We start from the raw sequence: 24,251 nt of genomic DNA on the forward strand, positions 1-24,251 counted from the left end.
ATATTTTCCTCTAGTACCTTCAACAGTGCCCTACTAACTCTCATACTTGGTTTGCTGATTTTAAGTTTTCTGAAATTAAAAATAAAAAGAAATAATTAATTCTTCAGTACTCCTTCCATAAGAAGGATTAGGAAGTCAGCAAATATGCTGGTCCAAAACCATGCTAACATTCCTTATTCTCTGAGGCCAATAATTTACTTTTATATATCACTCTATTAAACCTTTTAAAGCAGGTGGGTAGCTAATGCAATTTCCTTTTTTTCCCCCAGATATTTCTCAGTAAGGTTCAATGATTTACTGATCCAGGACTTCAACTCAAATCTCCTTGACTCCAAATATAGAGCTCTTTTATGCCTAATTTGTGAATGAAATGAATTCATAAAAAAAATTAAAAATAAATCAAAGTTAAAAATTTAAATATATATCCGTAAATTAAAAAGAAAAAAAAAAGCAACTGCATATTAAAAAAAAAAAAAAAAAAAGATGGTGGAGAGAATCTAAAGCTCTTTCTATCTGGTTTGCAAATGAAATATACAGAGAGAAAAACAATGGTCTTATCTACAAGCTTTCTTACCTTGTTTCCCATATTCTGTTTTATAACTTCCTGTACCAGCACATCAGCCAATGTCTTGAAGTCATTTATGAATTTCTTGTTCTTTTCTCCTTCTTTCTTTTCTTCTATTAGTAGTTGGAAAAGCGATTCTTGCTGCCTGCAGGCCCGGGCAATGTTTGCTGCCTTTTCAGAAACATAGACTAGTTCCCGGAGGATTTCTGACATTTCTGAAAGCTGTGCCTTTCAGCTCGTAGTTGAGGGTGAAAGCCACACAGTAACTCTAGACTGCTGTCTGCTGGAAAAATACAAGAATGTGAAAGAAAAGTAAGCTCAGAAAAGATGATGCAAAATTATGTGTCACTGAAAGGGAGCCCCTTGGCACCTCTACAATTAAGCATCTGTCTATAAGTTCAGTGTAGCTGAAAAAGTGAAATTCATTGGTCTTTGGGGGGTGGAGACTAGATTGGTCTTACTCAAATTGCTCATTCATATTATTGAAGGATATTTAAATGTTATTTTGTGAGCTAATGTTTTAAAGAAGTATTTGGAGTTTTTTAATCCCACCTTAAGAGTCTTATACATATGAAGATTTGTTGAAAGCCTTTCTGGATAAAAATCTTGGTTACTGAATCAAGGCTTCATGTTTTTCTATCTAGAAATCAGTCCTGAGTTCACATCCTATTTCTGCTTTGCCTATTTGACTTAACCTCTCTGGATCTGTTTCCTCAACAGCAAAATAAGTAGGTTGGACTAGGTCTCCTTTCTTAAAAGGTCCCTTCCAGTTCCAGGACCATGATTCTATGAAGACCAAGGGAGTTGCTTGTATGTATGTTATGTGTGTGTGTGTGTATATATATATATATATATATATATATATATATATAGTCAGTGACTATCTTGCTTGCCTATACTTTAAAAGCAGGAGGTAAACGATATCTCTCCAAAATCAGGGGCAGATTTTTTTTTTACTGAATATTGTGCAATCTGCAAAGAAGTCCTATGGCACTCTTGAGCTCAGATCTTGGCCAGTTTGATATAAGGAGAAAAACTCATAGTTCTATTATCTTTCCTGGTGACTTGTTGAAGCTGTTTCCAGTGGGACCTAGCAAGTTTGATTTTGCAATCATTTTTGCTATTGGTTGTTAGTGAAAATTAATTGACTTGCTAAGAGTCACCCAAGTAGCAAGTAGTAGAAGCTAGATGCAAATTCCAATGTGGAGGGAAAGACATAGGGCCTGGAACTTTATAGCTGTATCCCTAAAGAGTTGCTGTTCAGTCATTTCAATCATGTCTGACTTTTTGTGACCCTGTTTGGGGTTTTCTTGGCAAAGATGCTAGAGTGGTTTGCCATTTTCTTCTCTACCTAATTTTACAAATGAAACAAACAGGGTTAAGTGACTTGCCCAGGGTTACATAGCTAGCATATGAGGCTGAATTTGAGACTTTCTGACGCTCTACCCACTGTGTTACCTAGCTGCCCCCTGAAGAGTAGTCAATGAAATAGGATTGAGATTCTCATCTGATGACTAAAAACCATTACATTGAATTCCCAATCCCTATATTTATGCACACCTGCATCTTTGATTTCCTTCACAAGCTAATTGTACAATAATTCAGAGTCTGATTCTTTTTGTACAGCAAAATAATGTTTTGGTCATGTATACTTATTGTGTATCTAAGTTATATTTTAATATATTTAACATCTACTGGTCATCCTGCCATTTAGGGGAGGGGGTGGGGGGGGGTAAGAGGTGAAAAATTGGAACAAGAGGTTTGGCAATTGTTAATGCTGTAAAGTTACCCATGTATATATCCTGTAAATAAGGCTATTAAATAAAAAAAAAAAAAAAAAAAAAAAAAAAGAGATTCTCATCTGAGGAAGCCTTTTCCCTATTTCTTTGCATGTATCTATTAGGATAGCATTTAAAAAATTTTTGGAGCCAGGATTTGAACCCCACATCTTGACTGCAAATCCAGTTGTTCTTTCCATTATGTCATGCTGCCTCTTTTTAATAAATCAAGAACTTAGTTTAGTTTCAGAATAGATTCTAAGATTTTGTAGTATTTACTAAATAGGTTTGAGCTGTGCTCTTTAAATCATCAACTCTTAACAAAACCAAAATAATACAGTGGAATCTTGTGATGAGTCCATCCTTGTGGTAATGGGCTATGGAGTATCTTTAAAGATGAAATCATCTACAAGGAAATCTTTCTAGCATTACGCTAACTATTCTTTAATTCAAGATAAACTAGTTTTCTATCAAGTTTTGCTACATATTGAAGTCCAGGTGTTCATACTTTTTTGGGTTATCTAATCCTATTAGCCTATTAGATAACAGACTAAATTGCCTATTTAGCTGCTTGAAGGTACTGCAGAGATTATTTTGATTAATTGCTTCATTTTTAAGATAAAGAACTTGAGGCCCAGAGAGAAAGTAACTTGCCAAGAATCTCACAGGCTAGAGCTAGAATCCAGACCTCCTTGTTCAGTGACATTTTAACCATACTGGGTTCACTATTTGACTGAGTGCATTCCATTTTTTCCCAGCCAAAAGAACCCACCAAAACACTGCAGTTATACTGAAGTTATACAGTAGTACCGTACTCCTGATTCATCTGAAATCTAAAAAACTGTAAAATCCCCATTCCTCAAGGTATTTGGCCTACAAAATAGAAAGTCTTAACCTGAGGTCTCTAACTTTGTTATTAAATATATTTTGATAAACATATTTCAATATAATTGGCTTCCTTTGTAATCCTAAAAAACTTTTTTATGCACTTAAAAATATTATTTAGAAAAATACGGGTTTCACCAGTCTCCTCCTGCAAAGTATACAGGACACACAAAAAAGTTTATAATTCCAGCTCTGGAGGATACATACAATGGCCTATATAGAAGCCTCTACTAGACTTCTGTTTTATCACTAGGTTTCACTGGATAATGCAGCAGCCTTTAAATCCAGCATAAATGAAACAGTTCTCTCTTGAGAAAAAAGGATCACATACTAGAAGGAAGACAAAGATGCTAGATAACATTTTTACTATGCCTATTCAAGGGAACATTCCCTTCATTTCTTGGAATTCTACTTAATGTATGACATGCACAGAATTCTCAGGAGAAAAATCAGAAAAGAGGGTTAGGAACAATAATATTCAGGGTTTCAGGTATTTACCAATGCATAGATTATGGGGAACAAGATGAAAGTCAAAATTGTAACACAAAGAGATAAATACAAATTCACAGGATTATTGATGGCATCTAGATAGCCACCTAGGTAGTGTTTAGAGCACTTGCAATCAAGAAGACCCAAATTCAAATCCTACCTCAGACACTTACTGCCTTTTGGACTTTTAAACATCACAACCTCAGTTTCCTTATGGGGGAGAGGGGGATATTTATAGCGCCCACCTTACAGGAAGGATCAAATGAGAGAATATATATAAAGAACTTTGGTGAACCTTCAAGTGCTATGTAAATACTGACTATTTTATTGAGTCCTGGTGAAAAAGGAATTGTTATTGGGCCATGCTAATGAAATCATGAAGGAGAAGGGGACAGGACTGTTACATCAAGTGATATACCCCTCTAAAGAAACCTATAAACCTAAGGGTAAAAGCATGTCAAAGTTGATTTCTGTGAAAATAAAGAGGAAGACAGATGTGATTTTGCAATTGGAGTATATTTACCTTCCATTCATATGAATGTTATGGGTAATGCTTCCCAATTTCAAATCACAAAAAATGGACAAGACAAGGCATATGCTATATTCAATTACCTGGAACCTAAAAGCATAGCATCCTACAAATGTTTGACTTACCCAGTTTACAATCTGTTCTCTCAGAAGAAAAGAAAGGAACTATTTGGGTTTTGTTCTGACTCACAAAGAAATGCTGGTTTGTAAAGGAAAGTTGACAAAGATCTCAGAGGAAGGCATTATCATCCTCTAAAACAGGCTCAAGCAGCTCAACCAGATTAAAATTAATTGGGAGATACTTGAAAGAAATAAAAGTATAATGCAATATAGATAGTTAATTTGTGGTTTACTTAAGCAGGGGGTGAAGGGAGAAGGGGATGCAGAGTTAGGGGGTGTGGTGAATATAGTACTGGGCTTGGAGTCAGAAAACTCATCTGCCCTCAGACACTTACTAGCTGTGTGACCCTAGGCAAGTGCCTCATTTTCCTCACCTGTAAAATAAGGAGAATGGCAAACCATTCTAGTAACTTTGCCAAGAAAACTCCAACTAAGGTCATAAGAGTTGGACATAACTGAAAAACAATTAAATAAGTCACCATGTCACACTGGGGATCTGTTTCTATTTGAATGTGACACTCAGTCTTAGACATCTCAATAACTTAGGTGGGAAACACTGAACACAGTTCATATAGCCTATAAAGTATTATTTCAGAAATCCTAGAGAAAAGACTTTCATGATCCATGGCCAGGAATACCAAAGGGGATAATGGTTGATAAAAAGAAGCAGCTTGACTATTTGTAATAGCAAGATCTTGAAAGCCAACTAGGTGTTTATAACCAGGAAGTGATTGAATAAATTATAGTATATAAATATTTTTAAATTTTTTTAATTAACCAAAATCTATTTTCTCTTTTTCACCTTTTCTGCATCTCCACTGGAAAAAAACTTAAACTCTTATAACAAAACAAAACTCTTATAACAAGCATGTATAGTGGAAGCAAAATTCCAGCACTAGCTAAAATATGTCTCATTTCTCTGTCAAAAGTCAGATGATTTACCAGGTATTTTACAATTATATAAGCCTCACAACAACTCCAAAAGGTAGGTGTTTTATTAACTCCATTTTACAGTTGAGAAAACTTAAGCAGAGGGCAAGTAAATATCTGAGGCCATATTTAAATTTAGATCTTTCTTGACTTTAGGCCCAGTGCTCTCTCAACTGTACCACTGATTTGGATTAATTAGAGTTCTGAAGTTTTTCAATAGTTTTTATCTTTTACAATTCTGTTGTTATTGTACTAATTATTTTCAGTGTTCTGCTCACTTCATGCTGCATTATCTCTTTAATTATTTCTTTTTTTTTAAACCATTTTATTTAAAGAAACAGTAGGAAAAAAGAAAAACAGACAAGGAATACAAAATAAAATGAAGTGAAACAAAAGAACATTGTCACATGCCCAGCAGAACATCAAGGAGGATTCAAAATATATAACAACAATTATCAGTTTAAGCAAATATATCAGTAGAAGAAATTATATTATGAGTGTCCTTCTTTTCTTTACCTTTTTGTAAATTGTTCTTTTGTTCTCTGCTGCAACCTTTTTTATTTTATTATTTTTTCCCACTTTTCATCCCCCACCATTCCCAAGCAGGCTATAGTTAAGAAAGGATCTATTTTTATATACAAATGTAGGTATATACATACACACACATACACATATCTTTCCTATCCTTGCTAACTTTTTGTTTTAATTCTGCTCCTAACTTGTCTTGCTGTTACTTAACATCATTTCCCCCAAGGATCCCTCCCTTGTCTTCTTCCCTCACCATTTGCTTGCTGACCTGCCCATGACTCCTTTTTTATTTCTTTATAGATATTAGAGAGTGCTATAACCTTCAGAATATATATATGTATTGTTTACTACTTAACCCATTCCAATGTGAGAAAGTTTTCAGACCTATGAGCCCTTCCCTCCTCTAATGCCTCTGTGTCTATTCTTCTTCTGTATCTCATTTATACAATATAATTACTATTTTTACCTTAACTCTGTTCCAATCTTTCATTTGAGCTATCCTATTGTAGATGCCAATCTTAAACATATGCTATACATTTCTCGTATAAAAAATTAACAATTTGTTAATATTGAGTTCCTTGAAATTGATAATTCATATGGTTCTTATGTGTTAAATTTTTCTGTAATACATTTTTCTATAAAACATCAGGTTTGATGTATGGGACTACCTGCCATGTAGGAGAGGGGATGGAGCGAAGGAGGGGAAAAGTTGGAACAGAAGTTTTTGCAAAGGTCAATGTTGAAAAATTACTCATGCATATATTTTGTCAATAAAAAGCTATGATAATAATAATGAATAAATAAATAAATAATTTTTTAAAAAAAGTTCAGATTTGGTTAACAGAGAGTCCTAAAATATGCAAATTCACTGAATGTCTATTTTTTTCTCATTCAAAATTATAGGTAATTTTGCTGGATATAACATTTTTTACCACAGGCCTAGTCAGTAGATATGTTTCCAGTACCTGTGTTCTTTTATTGTGGCTGCTGATAAATCCTGTACAATTCTAATTTAGCTGTGGTTTTTTCTTATTTCTTGCAAAATATTTTCTTTGATCTGAAGTTTTGAAATTTGACAATACTGCTCCTATATGTTTTCCACAAAGGATCCTGTTGAGGTGTTTGCACTTCACCTTGATTAGTCTCAGCCCCCAGGTCTTTCTTCAGATCTTCTCGGGTTGTATCAGGAGGACTTCTATACTTCTCCAAGTTTTCTTGATTTTTTAGCAGTCTATGTTCATTCTGAGGAACAAATTTATTCTATTTGTAGGCGAAACCAGGAGAGCTTGAAATTTACCAATCTACTCTGCCATCCTCTTTCCTGATTATTTATTACAGCACAAGAGTACTATATTACGTTCATATACTATAATTTGCTTGACAATTCCCCAGTTGATAAGCAACCCTTTAATTTCCAGTTCTTTGCTATTACAAAAAGGACTGCTATAAATATTTTTGTACATATAGACTCTTTTCCTCTTTCTTTGACATCTTTGAAGTCCAATAGTGGTACTGCCCAGTCAAAGGGTATATACACAAGTTACTTTTAGGACACAATTCTTAATTACTTTCCAGAATAGCTGTAACAATTTGTAGGTCTCTCTGTATTCTAAGAAAAGATCAATAAAAGAGGTTAAACTGAGGAATGTTTGCCTAAAATGATAATAACATTAAGAAAGCTGATCACAAAGAATATATGGACTGACAGTGATGTTTTAAAGACAACTGCAACAAATCTATTTTAAATACACAAAAATAAGAAAGAAATGTTGACAACTCCTTTGTTTGAGACAATATTCTTTTGTTTTGTTAAATAATTAGTATATAAACAAGTTCATGAACAGATGTAAAATCATTTATAGTCCTTTCCACTTCATTTTGTTTCTTTCTTTTGTTCTTGTCCCTAAGTCGCTATCACTGTATCTGTTGATGGAAGATAAAATAGAATTTTAAAAGAGGGACAAGAAATTCTAAACATAAATATCTCACAATGAGGACACACACACACACACACCACACAAGTCTGATGAAGAAAACAAGAGGAAAGCATCTAAAGAACCTGATGGGTCTACATTTATCCTATATTTTACAATAATTGGAGATTTTTAAATGATATGCAATAAGGTGGTCAGAGTGCATACCCAAGGATGAAGGCAAAAAGTTGGTACTATGCTGCAAAAATAGCATGAAGAAGACTTAAATCCTTGAATGAATAGAGGCTAGAAAAAACCAAAACCACTTAGGACAATAAAAGAGTTATTAAGGAAAAACAAAAAAATCTGTTATTAAACATTATGGTAAGTCCTAGAGATATGGAGATACAAAAAAAAAAAAGTGAGTCTTATCTTTCAAGAAGCCCATGATCTTCAACCAAATCATTTCCAATGGAGCAGTAATGAACTGAACCAGCTACGCCCAGTGAAAGAACTCTGGGAGATGACTAAGAACCATTACATTGAATTCCCAATCCCCATATTTTTGCCCACCTGCATTTTTTATTTCCTTCACAGGCTAATTGTACAATATTTCAGAGTCTGATTCTTTTTGTACAGCAAAATAACGGTTTGGTCATGTATACTTATTGTGTATCTAATTTATATTTTAATATATTTAACATCTACTGGTCATCCTGCCATCTGGGGGAGGGGTGGGAGAAAGAGGGGAAAAATTGGAACAAGAGGTTTGGCAATTGTCAATGCTGTAAAGTTACCTATACATATAACCTGTAAATAAAAAGCTATTAAATAAAAAAAAAAAAGGATATATCAGTTGGGAAAACACTCACAGTTCTATAGTTCAGGTAGACATGACAGAGATGCCTATTTCAGTTAAATATAAAAAACACCAATATTTGGAGGGGTCCCAGGAGATGAGAAAGAATTGTAAAATCAAGAGCCATTCATTACACAAGGTACTCAGACAGAGGCTTGAAAACCATTTCAGGGCCATTATAAGAAGAGTGATGACCATCCAATAAACACTAATCTACAGGAGTAGGTCTAAGAATCTCAATATGAAATTTAAAATTTTACCTGATATAATTCTGACCCCAGATAACAATTTCTGTATTCAATAACATGCAACAAAAGGGCAGGAGGTACCTAAGGTTTTTGCTATTATTATGTAGGCCCCAATTAAGAATATCAACATAGACAATTAAGGGATTTATCCATAATACAAAAACAGACTTTCACCTAAAAAGTTAAATAATTTAATCAACTTGAGAATTGTCTAACAATCTAGAATTGGTATAGTGTATAAGGAGCTGAATTTAAATCAGAAAAACCTAGGTTCAAATCTATCTCTGACACTTAGCTGTGTGACCATGGTGAGTCAAAACCTCTCTAAACCTCCATTTCTTAATCTGTAAAATAGGATAATACTCACAGTACCTACTTAACCAAGGTATTATGAGACTCAAAACAAAAAAAGATATGTATTTAAAGTGCTTTGCAAAGCACTTTTTAAAAAGACTATATAAATAGGATAATTTGTCTAGCACTTCAAGGTTTGCAGAGCACTTTACAAATATCAATCTCATTTTAATCTGACAATCCTGGGAGGTAAATGTTATTGATATTCCCATTTCACTGATGAGAAAAGTGAGGCTGAAAGAAGTTAAGCAATTTTCCTAGGGTCATATAACTATTCAATATCTGAGGCTGTATTTAAACTTAGGTCTTTCTGCTTCTAGACCCCAATGCTCTACAATGTTTCATCTCATCAAATGGTGAAGACTCTAGTCCCTATCCAAGCTAAAATTTCTTTTTTTGGAGCTGATCCTATCAAATAGTCCATACTATTGTCTTGTCTAAAAAGCTGGAAATTGGGGGACTGCAGAGTAAAGGCAGAAACTCATCTAACCTTTCCCAATTCCTCTCCAATGTTAAAATAACTCCTCAAAATGAATTCTGGAGTAGCAAAGCCAACAAGAGTATAAAGTAAAAGAATTTTACAGCCCAAGACAAGTTTTAAAAACTTAAAAGGTTGGCAGGAAAAGTTTATTTTACTGGAGTAAGACTGGAGCACAGTCCAGTGTAGCCCACTCCAGTGCAGGATGTATTACTGAAAACCAGTTGTTGGGGGCAACTGAATTGAAAAGCATTGGGGACTTTGGAATGATTAGCCCTCAAAAGGCAAGGGGATTGGACCATTGGTCAGAAGGAAATTATAGGAGAGCTTTTGCTGACACTGGAAGAAGGACTATGTTGCATATATGATTCTGGATTGCAGTCCCAGGATGAGCAGGTGCAGGAACCCTGGTTACAATTCTAGAGAGGAAAAGAATGCTTATGCTCACTCACAAAATAGCACAGGCCAGGATGGCACTGACCAAGTACATCTCTGCTCAGATCAGACTACATTGAAAGAACTGAAAACTTACAGAATCCCAGCATTAGATCTGAAAACAGTAGAACAAAAACATGAAGTTTGGAACAATAGCCCCTCTATTTTGGGAGTAGAATCCAACTTTATGGTAAAATTAAAAGTCAAAAGTTGAGCTGGAAAAATGAGCAAACAACCACAAAAAAGACTGACTATAGAAAGTTACTATAGTGACAGGGAAGATCAAAACAGAAACTCAAAAGACAACAATGTGAAAACTGCTACCTGCAAATCCTCAAAGAAAAAAATGTGAATTAATCTCCTTTTCCTCCCCCAAAAAAGAATACCTAGAAGAGCTCAAAAAGATTTTAAAAATCAAATTAGAGGAAAAATTGGGAAAAGAAATGAGACTGATGCAAGAAAATCACGAAAAAATTTACAACAGTTTGGTAAAAGAGGCTTCTCCCCTCTCTTCCTTCCCCCCCCCCAAAAAAAATAAAGAAAAACCAAAATAGACTTAATAGTAAAAGATCCACTGAAGAAAAAACTCATTCAGAAGCAGAATTGATAAAATGGAAAAAGAGGTGCAAAAATGCAGTTAAAAAAATTCTTTAAAAGTAGACTTGGACAAATGGAAAAGGAAGCAGAAAAAGCTCACCAAAGAAAATAATTTCTTAAAAATTATATGTGGGTATGTGGAAGCTAATAATTCCATGAGACATTAAGAAACAATAAACAAAATAAAAACATTTTTTTAAATAGAAGAAAATATGAAATACCACATTGGAAAAACAACTGACCCGGAAAAAACATTGAAGAGACATAATTTAACAATTGTTGAACTACCCGAAAGCTATGATTTTAAAAAGACATCATATTTCAAGAAATTATCAAAGAAAATTACCCTGATATCTTAGAAACAAAGGGTAAAATAAAAATTTTTTAAATTCAGTGAATACCTCCTGAAAGAGATTCCAAAATGAAGGTTTCCATAAATATTATAGTCAAATTTCAAAGCTTCCAAGTCAAAGCAAAAATATTATTAGCAGAGAGAAATAATTCAAATATCATAGAACCATAGTCAGGAGAGCACAAGATATAGAACATTCTAGATTAAAGTAATGGAAAGTTTAGAATATAATTTTCTGAATGGCAAAGGAGTACAACCAAGAATCACCTACCCAGCAAAACTAAGTATAATCCTCAAGAAAAATAAATGGATATTTAATGAAATAGGGGACTTTCAAGTCCTGGGGAAAAGATCAGAAGTAAAAAGAAAATATGATTTTCAGATACAAGACTCAAGAGAAGAATAAAAAAAAAAAAACATGAAAGAGAACCATAAGGAATTCAATAAGGTTAATTTTTTTACACTCCTGTATAGGAAGATGACCCATAACTCCTAAGAACTTTATAATTAGGACAGTTAGTCCTAATTATAGGACACAGAGAGTGTGTATATGAATTGACTATGATATCCAAAATATGCAGAAGGGGAAAGGGAGAGAGAAAAATGGAGGGTAAATTATCTCACATAAAAATGAAAAGGGCTTTTACAGTGGAGGAGTTGATGGATACACTATGTTTAAATCTTACTCTCATCAGAAATGACTCAAAGAGGTAATAATTACAACCTCAATTGATATAGAAATCTATCTTACCCTACAGAGAAGTAAGAGAGGAGGGGGATAAGAGAAGGGGAGGAGACTGATAGATAGAAAGAAGGGTGGATGGGGGAAAGCAGTGGTAAGAAGCAAAATATTTTTGAGGAGAAACAGGGTGAAATGAAAGAAAGAAAAGAATAAATGGAGGGGGGAGTGGGATAGATGGAAATATATAGTTGGTAATCATAACTGTGAGTGGGAATGGGATGAAGTCACCCATAAAATGGGAACAGATAGCAGAGTGGATTAAAAACCAGAATCCTACAACATATTGTTTATAAGAAACACACGAAGCAACGGAAAAGTAAGGGTTTGGATCAGATGATATGATGATATATTCTGTGTAAGGGCTGCATTATAGGAGAAAACAATTTTGAAAAACTTTAAAATCCTGATCAATGCAGTGATAAATTCAGAGTAAAAAATCTGAAGATGCTACTTACCTCCTATCAGAAAAGCAATGGATTTAAATTGCAGATGAGAAATACATTTTTAGATATGAGTAATGTGGGAATTTATTTTGCTGAACAAATAACATAACATTAGGAAGGTTTTCTTTTTCTTTTAAAAAAAAATCGTTCAATGAGGGGAACAGTGGGAAGGAGAAGTAATAAGTGCTTATATAAATACATTTTTTTAAAAAGAGAAATGAGGTCATAAAGTTAAAATGATTTCAGAGGGGGAAAAAGAGAAAAGAACTATTTCAATATTAAAGAAGTTCTCATATTAATGGATGAGAAGATCAGTTAGGAAAATTTATGTATTTATCTACAATTATTTTCAGTAGAAAAGCTACTCATGGCTGAAGAGTAATGATGAGTACAATAGATCAATTTTGGTTAAACTGAAACAAATTATTTTATCCTTCTATCTGATATGTAACTCTGCTAATAAAATATTTTAGAAATAATTTATGACACATTCTGAATGCTTGACAGTACACATGAACTTGAATATTCCCATTCTAATTTTCTTTGTAGGGAAAAGGATAGTTAATATTTCTACAATAACTTCCCTCCTAAAAATTACTCCTTTTAAAGGAATAAAGGAAAGAAGGGGAAATATGTTTATAAATACTTTGCTAACAGATAAATAAAACAAAAAAACTTTTCCCAGAAAGAATTATATGAATTAAAAAAAATATTTCCTATGATTAAAGTATTCTGCGCCTCTACAAACAGAAGGTTCCTAGTATTCACTGTGAACTTTCTGGTACTACTATCAAATCAAGAGTTTCTTTTTCAACAGTCATCTTTGAATGAAAACTTCCCCCTTGTCTTGAATACTCTTTCACCATAATGAGAAAGCCACTTGAAATATGTTCAGCCAGTTATTCAGAGTACCAAGCCATTTTAATACACTGTAAAGAAAATATGGGATACAGGAACTTGACAAAATTATGCAAACATTTTTGATAGCTATCTATTGAATTTACTTTGACAAAGTTTGACATAATGATCAAATTTTTATAGTGCCAAGCTTTACTTGAAACCAATTGTTCTTTAAACCTTTCAGAAACACTTTTCTTTTTCAATCATCTATATTGCTTCAAGTTATTCAAAAAGCACAAAACTTTAGACTATTAGTTCTCAGGAGGGTGCTGTTGCTTCTAGCACTTTGTCTTTCTATCTCTCATATCAGTCACTGATGGCATAGTAGGACTTCCTTACATTAGGATTCAGTTTTCTCTGCACCAGGGTTTTTTAACCCAGAAATCTCTTTTTAAAAATATTTTGATAACTATTTCAATATAATAAGTATTTTTGGTAGTGCTATGCATTTAAAAATATTATTCCAAGGAGGGGTCCATTGCTTTGTCAAATGTTAAAAGGGCAAAATGAAGAACCCGTGCTCTAGACTAATAGCCATCCTGAAAGAAGGTTGCTTTATTAATTTCAAGGAAAGGCCTTCAGCTTTTCCCCACATTCTCTTTCCTTCTCATCTCTATTATAATTCCTTCTAGGTTAGAAACAGAAAAGAGAAAGGAAAAGAAGGCTGTGTACATTAGATTTTCTTTGTAGGGAAAAGGATAGTTAACAATATTTCTACAATAACTTCCCTCCTAAAAATTACTCCTTTTAAAGGAATAAAGGAAAGAAGGGGGGAATATGCTTATAAATACTTTGCTAATGGATAAACAAAACAAAAAACTTCCCTCTTCCCTCTCCTCATGTGCAATTAAATCTACAGTTAACCTAACCAATTCTAAGTAGCATTTACCTTAGGAAATAAATTATTAATTGATCCAATTTAGTCTATAAAAGACTACAAAGTATCATATGCATGATCAAGTAAAAAGCATTCATAAAGCAGAATCTATTATATACCAGGTTCTATGCTAAAATCTAGGAATAGAAAGAAAAGTCAGGGAGCTCACACTGTAATTGGGGAACTAACATTCAAAAAAGTATGTACAAACATGATATGCAATGGAAAAATAGGAGACAAATTTCAGGAGGAAAACACTAGTATTGAGGAGGATCCTGAAAGGTTTCATGTACAAGGTGGGATTTTAGGTGAGACTTGAATATGAAGTCAGAGAAGTTAGAAGGTGGAGATGAAGAAGGGGAAAATTTCTGGGATGGGGGACAAGCCAAGAAAAAGTCTTGTGTGAGCAACAACAAGGAGACCAGTATTACTGGATTGTAGAGGGCATTAAAGTTCAATAACATTAGGAAGATAAGGACGGGGCCAGGTTATACAAGGCTTTAAAAGCCAAAGTTAGAATTTGGAAGTATTTAATAGTGACTCACTGGAGTTTGCTGAAGGATATCCTGGTTAGAACAATACTACAGAAAGAACACATTGACAGCTGATAAATAATATATATATATATATATATGCCATTTTGTGTCTAATGGTAGCTATCTCCAGGGCAGAGGATGAGGAGAAGAAAGAAAGAAAAAATGTACACTAAAATTTTGTTGTATATTTGAAAAGAATAGTGAATTGTACATGGTAGATTAGCAGGTTCACATACAATTGTCTCTTTTTATTGTACTGCTAATGGAAATGCTTGTTTTATTCCACAAATTAAAAATTAAAAAAAAAAAAGCACTTCAACAACTGAATGAAGACTAGACTAGTGTGGGGAGAGATTAGTGACAGGTAGACAAACCAACAGGCTCCTGCAATAGTTCAGATATAAAGTATTGACAGGCTGCACCAGAGCGGTGGCAATGTCAGAGAGAAATGAGAATATTTGAGAGATATTACAAAGGTAAAAATCACAGATTTTCCTTGGTAATGGACTTGGTATGGTTGTGGGTGAGTGTGTGTAGGAGAAAAAGTTGGGGTGAGAGAGAGAGAAATAGTGAAGAGTCAAAAATGACAGCCACACAGCCCTTTTTGTAGTGGCTAGAAACTGGAAACTGAATGGATGTCCATCAGTTGGAGAATGGCTGAATAAATTGTGGTATATGAAAATTATGGAATATTACTGTTCTGTAAGAAATGACCAACAGGATGATTTCAGAAAGGCCTGGAGAGACTTACATGAACTGATGCTGAGTGAAATGAGCAGGACCAGGAGATCATTATATACTTCAACAACAATACTAGATGATGACCAGTTCTGATGGATCAGGCCATCCTCAGCAACGAGATCAACCAAATCATTTCTAATGGAGCAGTAATGAACTGAACTAGCTATACCCAGAAAAAGAACTCTGGGAGATGACTAAAAACTATTACATTGAATTCCCAATCCCTATATTTATGCACACCTGCATTTTTGATTTCCTTCACAAGCTAATTGTACAATAATTCAGAGTCTGATTCTTTTTGTACAGCAAAATAATGTTTTGGTCATGTATACTTATTGTGTATCTAAGTTATATTTTAATATATTTAACATCTACTGGTCATCCTGCCATTTAGGGGAGGGGGTGGGGGGGGTAAGAGGTGAAAAATTGGAACAAGAGGTTTGGCAATCGTTAATGCTGTAAAGTTACCCATGTATATATCCTGTAAATAAAAGGCTATTAAATAAAAACAAACAAACAAACAAACAAAAAAACATTTTAACAAGTTAGGGAAAACAATAAAAGATAGAGAACAATGTTTTTATCAAAAAAAAAAAATGACAGCCACAATGACATCTATGGTCACATAGTACATTGACAAAGGCAGGGTCTTCCTCAATGATAGTTAGGATTACTAAGAGTGTTCAATCCATTGTGTTTCAATAAATACTTGTTAAATGCTTAAAATGTACAAAGCAAGGTGCTAAGAAATAAAAATAGAGGCAAAATCAAAACTGACAAAAAAAGACTCTTCCCTACTCACTTAGAGCTTATGTTCTTCTGAGGGGACACAAAGTATAAACATATATACATATATACATATATATATACATATACAGATATATATATATATATATATATATATATATAGCCAGAAGTATCATAATGATGATTTGGGATGGAAGAAGAATACTTAGCAAATAAGGGAATAGGGACTTCCCCTCTGAAATAAGACATGACACGAGCCTTGAAAGAACCTAGAGATTATAAGAGGAAGAAATATAAAATGTTAGTATATATATATGTTTGAGATTATAGACATTAATGGGATAAAATGATCAAATATTCAAATATATGCTTCCAAAACAACTTTCAGAAACAGAAGCACAAAGGGAAGACAAATTTAATACTTTAGATAGAAAATCTAAGTCCAACTTTCAGAATGTCCTATAAAATGTTCCTTTTTCTATCCTCCCTTTCTAGGGCTGTCACAAAGAAATTTTAAAGGAGGGAAAGGGACCCACATGTGTAAAAATGTTTGTGGAAGCTCTTTTTGTAGTGGCAAGAAACTGAAAACTGAGTGGATGCCCATCAGTTGGAAAATGACTGTATAAGTTATGGTATGTGGATATTATGGAATATTATTGGCCTATAAGAAACATCCAACAAGATGATTTCAGAGAGGTCTGGAGAGACTTACATGAACTGATGTTAAGTGAAATGAGCAAAACCAGGAGATCATTGTACATGACGACACTAAGATTATACGATGATCAATTCTGATGGACGTGACTCTCTTCAACAATGAAATGATTCATACCAGTTCCAATGGATCTTGTGATAAAAAGAAACATCTACATCCAGAGAGAGAACTGTGGGAACTGAATGTGATTCACAACATAGCATTTTCACTTTTTTTCTTATTGTTTGCTTGCATTTTATTTTTTTATTATTTTTTCCTGTTTGCTTTGATTTTTCTTGTGCAGCAAGATAATTATATAAATATGTATGCATATATTGGATTTAACAAATATTTCTACCATGTTTAACATATATTGGACTCTGCCACCTAGGGGAGGGAGCGGGGAAGAGGGGGGATTGGAACACAAGGTTTGGTAAGGGTTAATGTTGAAAAATTATCCATGCATATGTTTTGAAAATAAAAAGGTTTAATAAAAAAAGAATTTAATGGAAAAATATAGGAAACTGAACAAATATAATAAAAATTCATTATGTGAAAAAAGTAGGCAACAAACCACAATAATATAACTAGTATCTGTGATTTTGTCACCAATACATAACATATTTTCATATCACATGAGAATTGTTGCAGATATTTTGACATATTTATGTTCATCATCAGTTTAGAACTACTGTAGTCACTAGATCTGATGTTATATTGCACATGACCATAGTCTTTATTTATAAATCACATTTCAACATACTTAAAATTCCATTATAATCTTAGGAATTTTATTTTATCCATCTAAAATTTTTTTCTGAGAAGGGGTTCATAGGCTTCACTAGATTGACAAAAAGGGTCCATAGTACAAAAGAATGTGAAGAATTCCAGGCCTAGAGGTCTGTCTAGATAGTTTTATCTCCTCTTCTCAATTCAAATAACTGCATTAGGATTAGAATGATTAAAATAATTTTTAAAATTACTCTTTGGTCTGCAAAGTCAAAATTTCTATTTCCAGCTTATGCCAAGGTTTCTCCTGTAAAACTCATCAGTAGCAGGGATAGTTGAGTGGTAGAACAGAGAAGAACAGGATGAGAATTGCCAGGATCAGATAGGGCAAGTGATCTGCAAAAGGACCCAGGAGCAGATGATAGGAAATCTGGATAGGTGGGTGGACAGTCAGGGAAATATAACAGATAGTAGGTAGTAATGCAAGAAGATAGCTTGGTGTTGCAGACCACAGATGACAAATATTCTGTTACCAGGCAACAGGCAAAGATCCAGACAGAGCCTGAATGAGGGGACTTGCTAAAGGACTTGGATTGAAGGTAGATCACCAATTCTTGGGAAGACTGTCAAGAACAAAGTTAGGGCATAAGAGAAGTAACACAGGAATCCAGTTGTTGGAATGTAATGGTCACAATGGACAAGAGTCAAGATATATATATATATATATATATATATAACTAGTTCAAAAAATAACCAAAATAAAAAGCTTGACTTGATTCTGAATCTCCTACTGTAGTCATGTGTGTCCTTTTGTCTTTCAAAGAGGTGAGTCTCAGAGGTTAAGTAGCAAGAGTAATCTTGTGATCCCTGGAAGATGTTGAAAACAAGAAGCTAGATAGTTCATTTTATCTGTCCTCCAAAATCTTCTAGCTCAGATTTGGCTGGGTGAAGAAGAAGAAAAAACCCAAAAGACTCTGATGGGGGGAGGTGTTTATTTGTGTTAGAGACAGACCGACAGAGAGGGAGAGAGGGAGAAAGGGAAGAAGGGAAGAGAAAGAAAGAGAAGAAGAGAAAGAGGGAGGGAGGAAAGTAGAGAGAGGGGGGAGAGGAAGAAGGAGAGAGGAAAGGAATAGGGAGAGGGAGAGGAAAAGAGAGAGGGAAAGAGAGAGAATACTTTTCCGTCTGTCAAGGGGCAGTTTCACTTTTTCCAACCACTGATAACAATCCCTCCTGAATGAAGTTATATGTGAAAGCTATCTCACAAGACGGAGACAGTGCTCTAAAAATTGAGTGAAGGTTGGCTATGTCCCAGGGCCAGGTTTCTTTCTCCAAAAATCCTGTGGTTCACAAGGAGTGGGACCTTTTCTTTGGGAGACTAAGTTGGGGCCACCTAGGCATTCAAACTCCCATATAAGGTAATTTAATCCTGATCTTATAAACTAATAAGATTTCTTATATGTACTTTTGTACAAATTTTTTACTATACTTTAGAGTTAAGTTCAAAGGTTTCAACAACTCAATTAATTACTTGGGGAGAACGATGTTGGAAAAATACTAAGTTGGTCCAGTGGCCATAAATGAAAATAACAAAATGGAGGCTGAAAGCTCTAGGTTCTAGCACAAGAGAGGAGCTCAGAAAATTCTGCTTCCACTTCTGTCAAAGAAAAAGTCTTCATGTGAGACCAAGAGCTGCAATCATTGTTTGTACATGATAGTCAAAGCTGGCCTTGCTTTTGTGAAATTCTTGGTAAAAAGTAAAGAAATTAAGAGTCAAGCAAAGAGTCTATGGAACAGATTCTGTTAGCTTATCTGAAATGCTGTGGCTCACTGTGCCCCCATCTTTGTTTGTTTTGGCCCTTGATCTCCTTTTCAAAGATTTAGTCAAGAGCTTATCTGCATTTGGCTCTGTGGTCAAGTCCTATGTTGTCCTAGGGCTTGGACAGAATACATGCAATTAGGAGTCAAAGTGATAATGACAAATACTGCAGATTCAGCCTAGAACTAAGAATCAATCCTTCCTGTCACTGAGCTCAGTTCCTCATTCCTATAGGAAAGAGACTATAATGAGCATTGATACATACCATCAGTCCAAGAGTATGTCCTTATCACTGCTACCACCCTGCAGAGGATTGAAGGACTATAAAAGGATCACCTTCAGTTGAAATTGAACATGAGACTGAATTTAGGAAAATTTAGATTAATTGCACATCATGAACATTCCCCTAATAGATTATAAACTCCTTGAAGAAGAGGGACTGTCTTTTGCTTCTTTCTCCATGCCCAATACTTAGCACAGTACCTGACATATAATGTTTATTGATTGATTTGTTAATTGATTTAGCAGTCTCTAATAATGCCTAAAAAAAATGTGTAGGACCTAATTTGTATTATGACTACAGTTGGACTGATGGTACACTTTGAGTCAGTGCAGAACTAGAAAGGGGAGAGGCAGATCCTATCCATATAAACAATAACTAAAAATAAAAATGAGAGTCTGAATGGGCTCCTGAATTTTGGATTCCCTTAACTCTTAGGGAAGAATCACTGAAATAGTGGCTATATTATATCTGAGTTTAACATCATTCCACATGGTATTACAATGGATTTTTTTTAAATGAATGAAACAGAAAAGATAGAAGTCAGAGTGTCCTAGAAAAATCTAGGTCACAGTATCTGAGGGACACTAAATGGGGAGATTTAATTATGCAGAAAGGAATGTGAAATAATTTAGAGAAAGTAGTGAAGAAAGCTTGTGAAGACCAACATCTGGCATAAAAGGTGGGTTTACAAGAGGAAATGGGGTCTTGGAAAATAGCCATGGGAAAGGACAGTAACTGAAATTGCAGCTTGAACAGAAAAGAAGCAGGAGCTGACAAGAAGCTCCAGAGAGGGTCTCCCACTTGGATTCCAATTCCAATTTTAGCCCCTGAGGGTGAAAGCTGCCCTGGTTGGAGAAAAAGAAAAATCAAGGCAGCTCCTTTTATGGCTCCGATTTCTCACTTCAAGCTCTGGGATTGGCTAAGTAAGGTTTGAATCTATGTAGGAACAAAGGTGCTACAAACCCCAAGCCTTTATCTGAGCTTTGTTCTTGCCTGCTGTGAAAAGAAAGATTGGGAACTCAAGAAGGTGGAAGATTCCTGGGGGCATTAGCTAAGACCTGTGTACTCCTGTAACATTTGGCAGTCATAGACAGTCAATAAAAAGCACAAGATTGGTTTGCCATGTGTGCTTGGTCATCATTACAGTTTTTCTATTTTCTTCTGAGAAACCCCTCAAATTGCTTCCTAAAAGTACACAGAAGCCCAACTGTGATCAACTGAGCACAATCTGAGAAACAGAAGGCAATTGATCAGCCATTTCTCTTCAAAGAAACTTTTGAAGAGAACTTCAAGTTGCTGAGGAAATCCCAGCTCTCTAATCACGAGGTACATTATCACAAATTACAACTGAGTATCCATACGCATCTTTTATTCGACATAGGACTCTTATTTTTCTTTAAAATCTTCTGTTCCTTTTGATCTTTCTTTTTACATCGAATTTTTCTAGGCCCCCAGGTTTGCAACCTTGGCATTATCCTTCAGTTTTCCATCACTCCCTCACATTTCAACTACTTGCCAAGTCTTGATTCCATACCTGCAAACTCTCAAATCTGTGCCTCTTATTACCTTTCATAATAGTTTCCTAATAAGTTTCCCTGTGTCAAGTTTCTCCTCCCTCCAATTCATTATCCAATTCAAAGATGTCAGAGGAAGGAGAAAAGAATAAGCCATATAATGACTATTATGTGCCAAGCATTATACTTTACAATTATTGTCTCACTTAATCCTCACAACAACCCTGGGAAGTAGGTGTTGTTATTATTCCCCATTTTACTGTTGAGGAAACTGAGGCAAATAGGTTAAATGATTTGTCCAGGGTCACACAGTTAATAAGCTGTGTGTCTGAAGCTAAGTTTGAAATCAAGTCTTCCTGACTCTAGGTCCAGTGCTCTATCTTACATGTCACTTAGCTGCCCTACAAATTTCAATATGCCTGGCTACAAATTTTAAACCTGGCTAAAGAAGGACTAATGGCTCCGTATTGCCTCAGGATCAAATACAAGCTCTGCTATATTTGTACAAGGTACAACTTGTTCCTGAATAAACCAGGTGAGGGAGTCTACCTGCTAACACTGTTGCAATTGGACTCAAGTCTTGCTTAGTGAAATATTATTCTATGGACCTACATTAAGCAACATAATGTTCTGTACTTAACAGGAATAGTAAATGTTTTGTTTAGTTATTTTTATGACTTAGGACAGTCAACATTTCTATTTATTAGTATTAATCATATCTGCATTATTTGTCTTGTGTAGAATTAATGTGTTTTTAGTATCATTTAAGGATGAACTTTTCTTTGTTGCTGTTCAGTCCTGTCTGACTATAAATGACCCCCTGGGCTTTGTACATTAGAATTGGAGTTAAGTAACTTGCCCAGGTAATAAGTGTTTGAAGCAAGATTTTAATTCAGATATTTCTGACTCCAGGACTGGGGCTTCCCATTCTACCATTTAGTTGCCCCTTTTCTAGATAAGATTAATACTTACAATTTTATGAAAAACAGCAATCTGAAAACAGAAAAAAAAAATCCCAGAGTAACTGAGTCTTTCAAATGACCAAATCTGTCCTGCCATTTTTGAAAAGCCACATTACAGTGGTTTCATTTTGAAAAGTTTTTCTTTTTCTTTCTTTTTTTTTTTTAACATTGCCATATACAAATAGACTTATGGTTCAAACAAACAAACCTTTCTGAACTGAGGCCAGTTTATTTAAAAAAAATTTTCAAGCATAGCCATTTTTATCTTTTTTAAATTCCAAATTCTCTCCTCACCTCATAGAGAAGGCAAGAAAAACAAAACCCATTAGAAACATTTATAGTCATGCAAAACAAATGTCTACATTAGTTTTTTTTTTCCCTGAGGCAATTGGGTTAAGTGACCTACCCAGGGTTAAGTGTTAAGGGTATGAGGCCAGATTTAAACTCAGGGTCTTCCAGACTTCGGGGCTGGTGCTCTATCCATTGTGCCACCTAACTGCTCCAGTTTTTTTTTTTCCTTTTTGTTCTTTTTTTTTTTTTAAAAAGAGAAAATATACTTTACACTCTGAATCTACATCAATTTTCTTGCTTGAAGTAGATAGCATGTTCGGAATTATGGTGAATTGTTATCTTTAAAATATTGTTGTTACTATGTAAATTGTTCACCTGTTCTGCTTATTTTACTTTCTATCAGTTCATAAAAATCTTCCTAGATGTTTTTGAAACCATCCCTCCATATTTTACAACACAATAGTATTCCATCACATTCATATACTTCCAAATTTATGGACATCCCCTTACGGTCCAATTCTTTTCCATCACAAAGAGAGTCACTATAAAAATTTTTGTACATATAGGTTCTTTACCCTTTTCTTTTATCTCTCTGGGTGTAGAGACTTGATAGTATTGTTAGGTCAAAAAGTATACACAGTTTAATGGCTTTGGGGGCATAGTTTCAAATTTCTTTTCAGAATGGCTGGACTAGTTCTCAGCTCTACCAATAGTAATATTAGCATACCTATTTTCCCATATCCCATCCAACATATTATTTTCCTTTTTCTCATCTTAGCTAACCTGATGGTTAAGAGGTAGCATAGCCTTTAAATATTTATCAATTGGGGAATACCTCTTATCATTGTAAATTTGACTCAGTTTTCTCTATTTTAGAAGTGACACCTTTATAAAAGATACTTCCTACAAAGATGTCCCCCCCCCATGCATTTTTCAGCTTTTCTTTTAATTTTAGGTGTAAAGGTTTTGTTTTTGTAAAGACTTTAAAATTTCATATAATAAAAAGCTTCTATTTTACCACCTGTGAAGCTCTCTGTACCTTTTCATTAGGTACTCTCCTGATATTTATAGATCATTTATATATCATGCTGCCTTAATTTACTTCTGAAATCACCTTTTATGTCTAAATCACACATCCATTTTGAGTATGTTTTGATATACAGTGTGAGATGGCCTAATTTCTACCAGATTACTTTTCAGGTTTTCTAATAGTTTTTGTCATATAAGGAGTACCAGCTCCAATGGATAAGATCTCCAAGTTTATCAAACACAAGGTGACTATGCTCATTTGATTTTGCATATCCAGTATTTATTGGTTCCATTGATCAACCTATTTCCTACTCAGTACGAAATTGTTTTTGATGATTATAGCTTTGTAGCATACTTTGAGATCTGGTAATGCCAGGTCCCGGTCCTTTCTTTTCATTGATTCCCTTGACATTCCTAATTTTTTGTTTCTCCAGATGAATTGTATTTTTCTACTTCTATAAATAATTCTTTTATAGTTTGACTGGTATGGTACTAAATAAGTAAATTAATTTACATAATATTGTAATTTTTGTTATAATGATTCATTACTCAATGCTTAATTAATTAATGTTTGTAGAGTTTTTTACATCTATTTTTATTTGAATGAAGCACTTTGTAATTGTGTTCATACAGTTTCTAGATGTGACTTAGCAGGTAGAATTCCAGGTATTTTATACGAGTGTACTTATTTTAAATGGACTTTCTCTTTCTAGCTTTCCCCACTGCATTTTGTCAATAATATATAGAAATACTGATGATTTGTGCTATTTGAAGAGAGAAGAGGAAATAAAAGTGATATAAAAAGAAAAAAATTAAGTCAAAAAAGCATCTTGGGAGTAAATTAGTCTACATTCCAATTCTAATACAGCTCCTATAAGAATTTTACAG

The 24,251-nt window shown here is 34.2% G+C and overlaps 1 protein-coding gene across 6 annotated transcripts in view; it reads right to left on the minus strand.

Moving 5' to 3' along the window:
• Window positions 1-24,251, minus strand: part of INPP1 (inositol polyphosphate-1-phosphatase) — a 54,077-nt gene that overhangs the window by 16,057 nt on the left and 13,769 nt on the right. For 3 of the 6 annotated variants that reach the window (XM_023499338.2, XM_023499343.2, XM_023499342.2), the window contains exon 2: window positions 575-845. In XM_023499338.2, coding sequence (XP_023355106.1) covers window positions 575-778 — 204 coding nt within the window. In that variant the 5' untranslated portion in view covers window positions 779-845. Of the gene's footprint in view, window positions 1-574; window positions 849-24,251 lie in introns of all 6 variants that reach the window. The other 3 variants (XM_023499337.2, XM_031960306.1, XM_003764061.4) reach the window with 1 other exon arrangement.

Source organism: Sarcophilus harrisii, chromosome 3 (assembly GCF_902635505.1).
Source record: "Sarcophilus harrisii chromosome 3, mSarHar1.11, whole genome shotgun sequence".
NCBI lineage: Eukaryota > Metazoa > Chordata > Mammalia > Dasyuromorphia > Dasyuridae > Sarcophilus > Sarcophilus harrisii.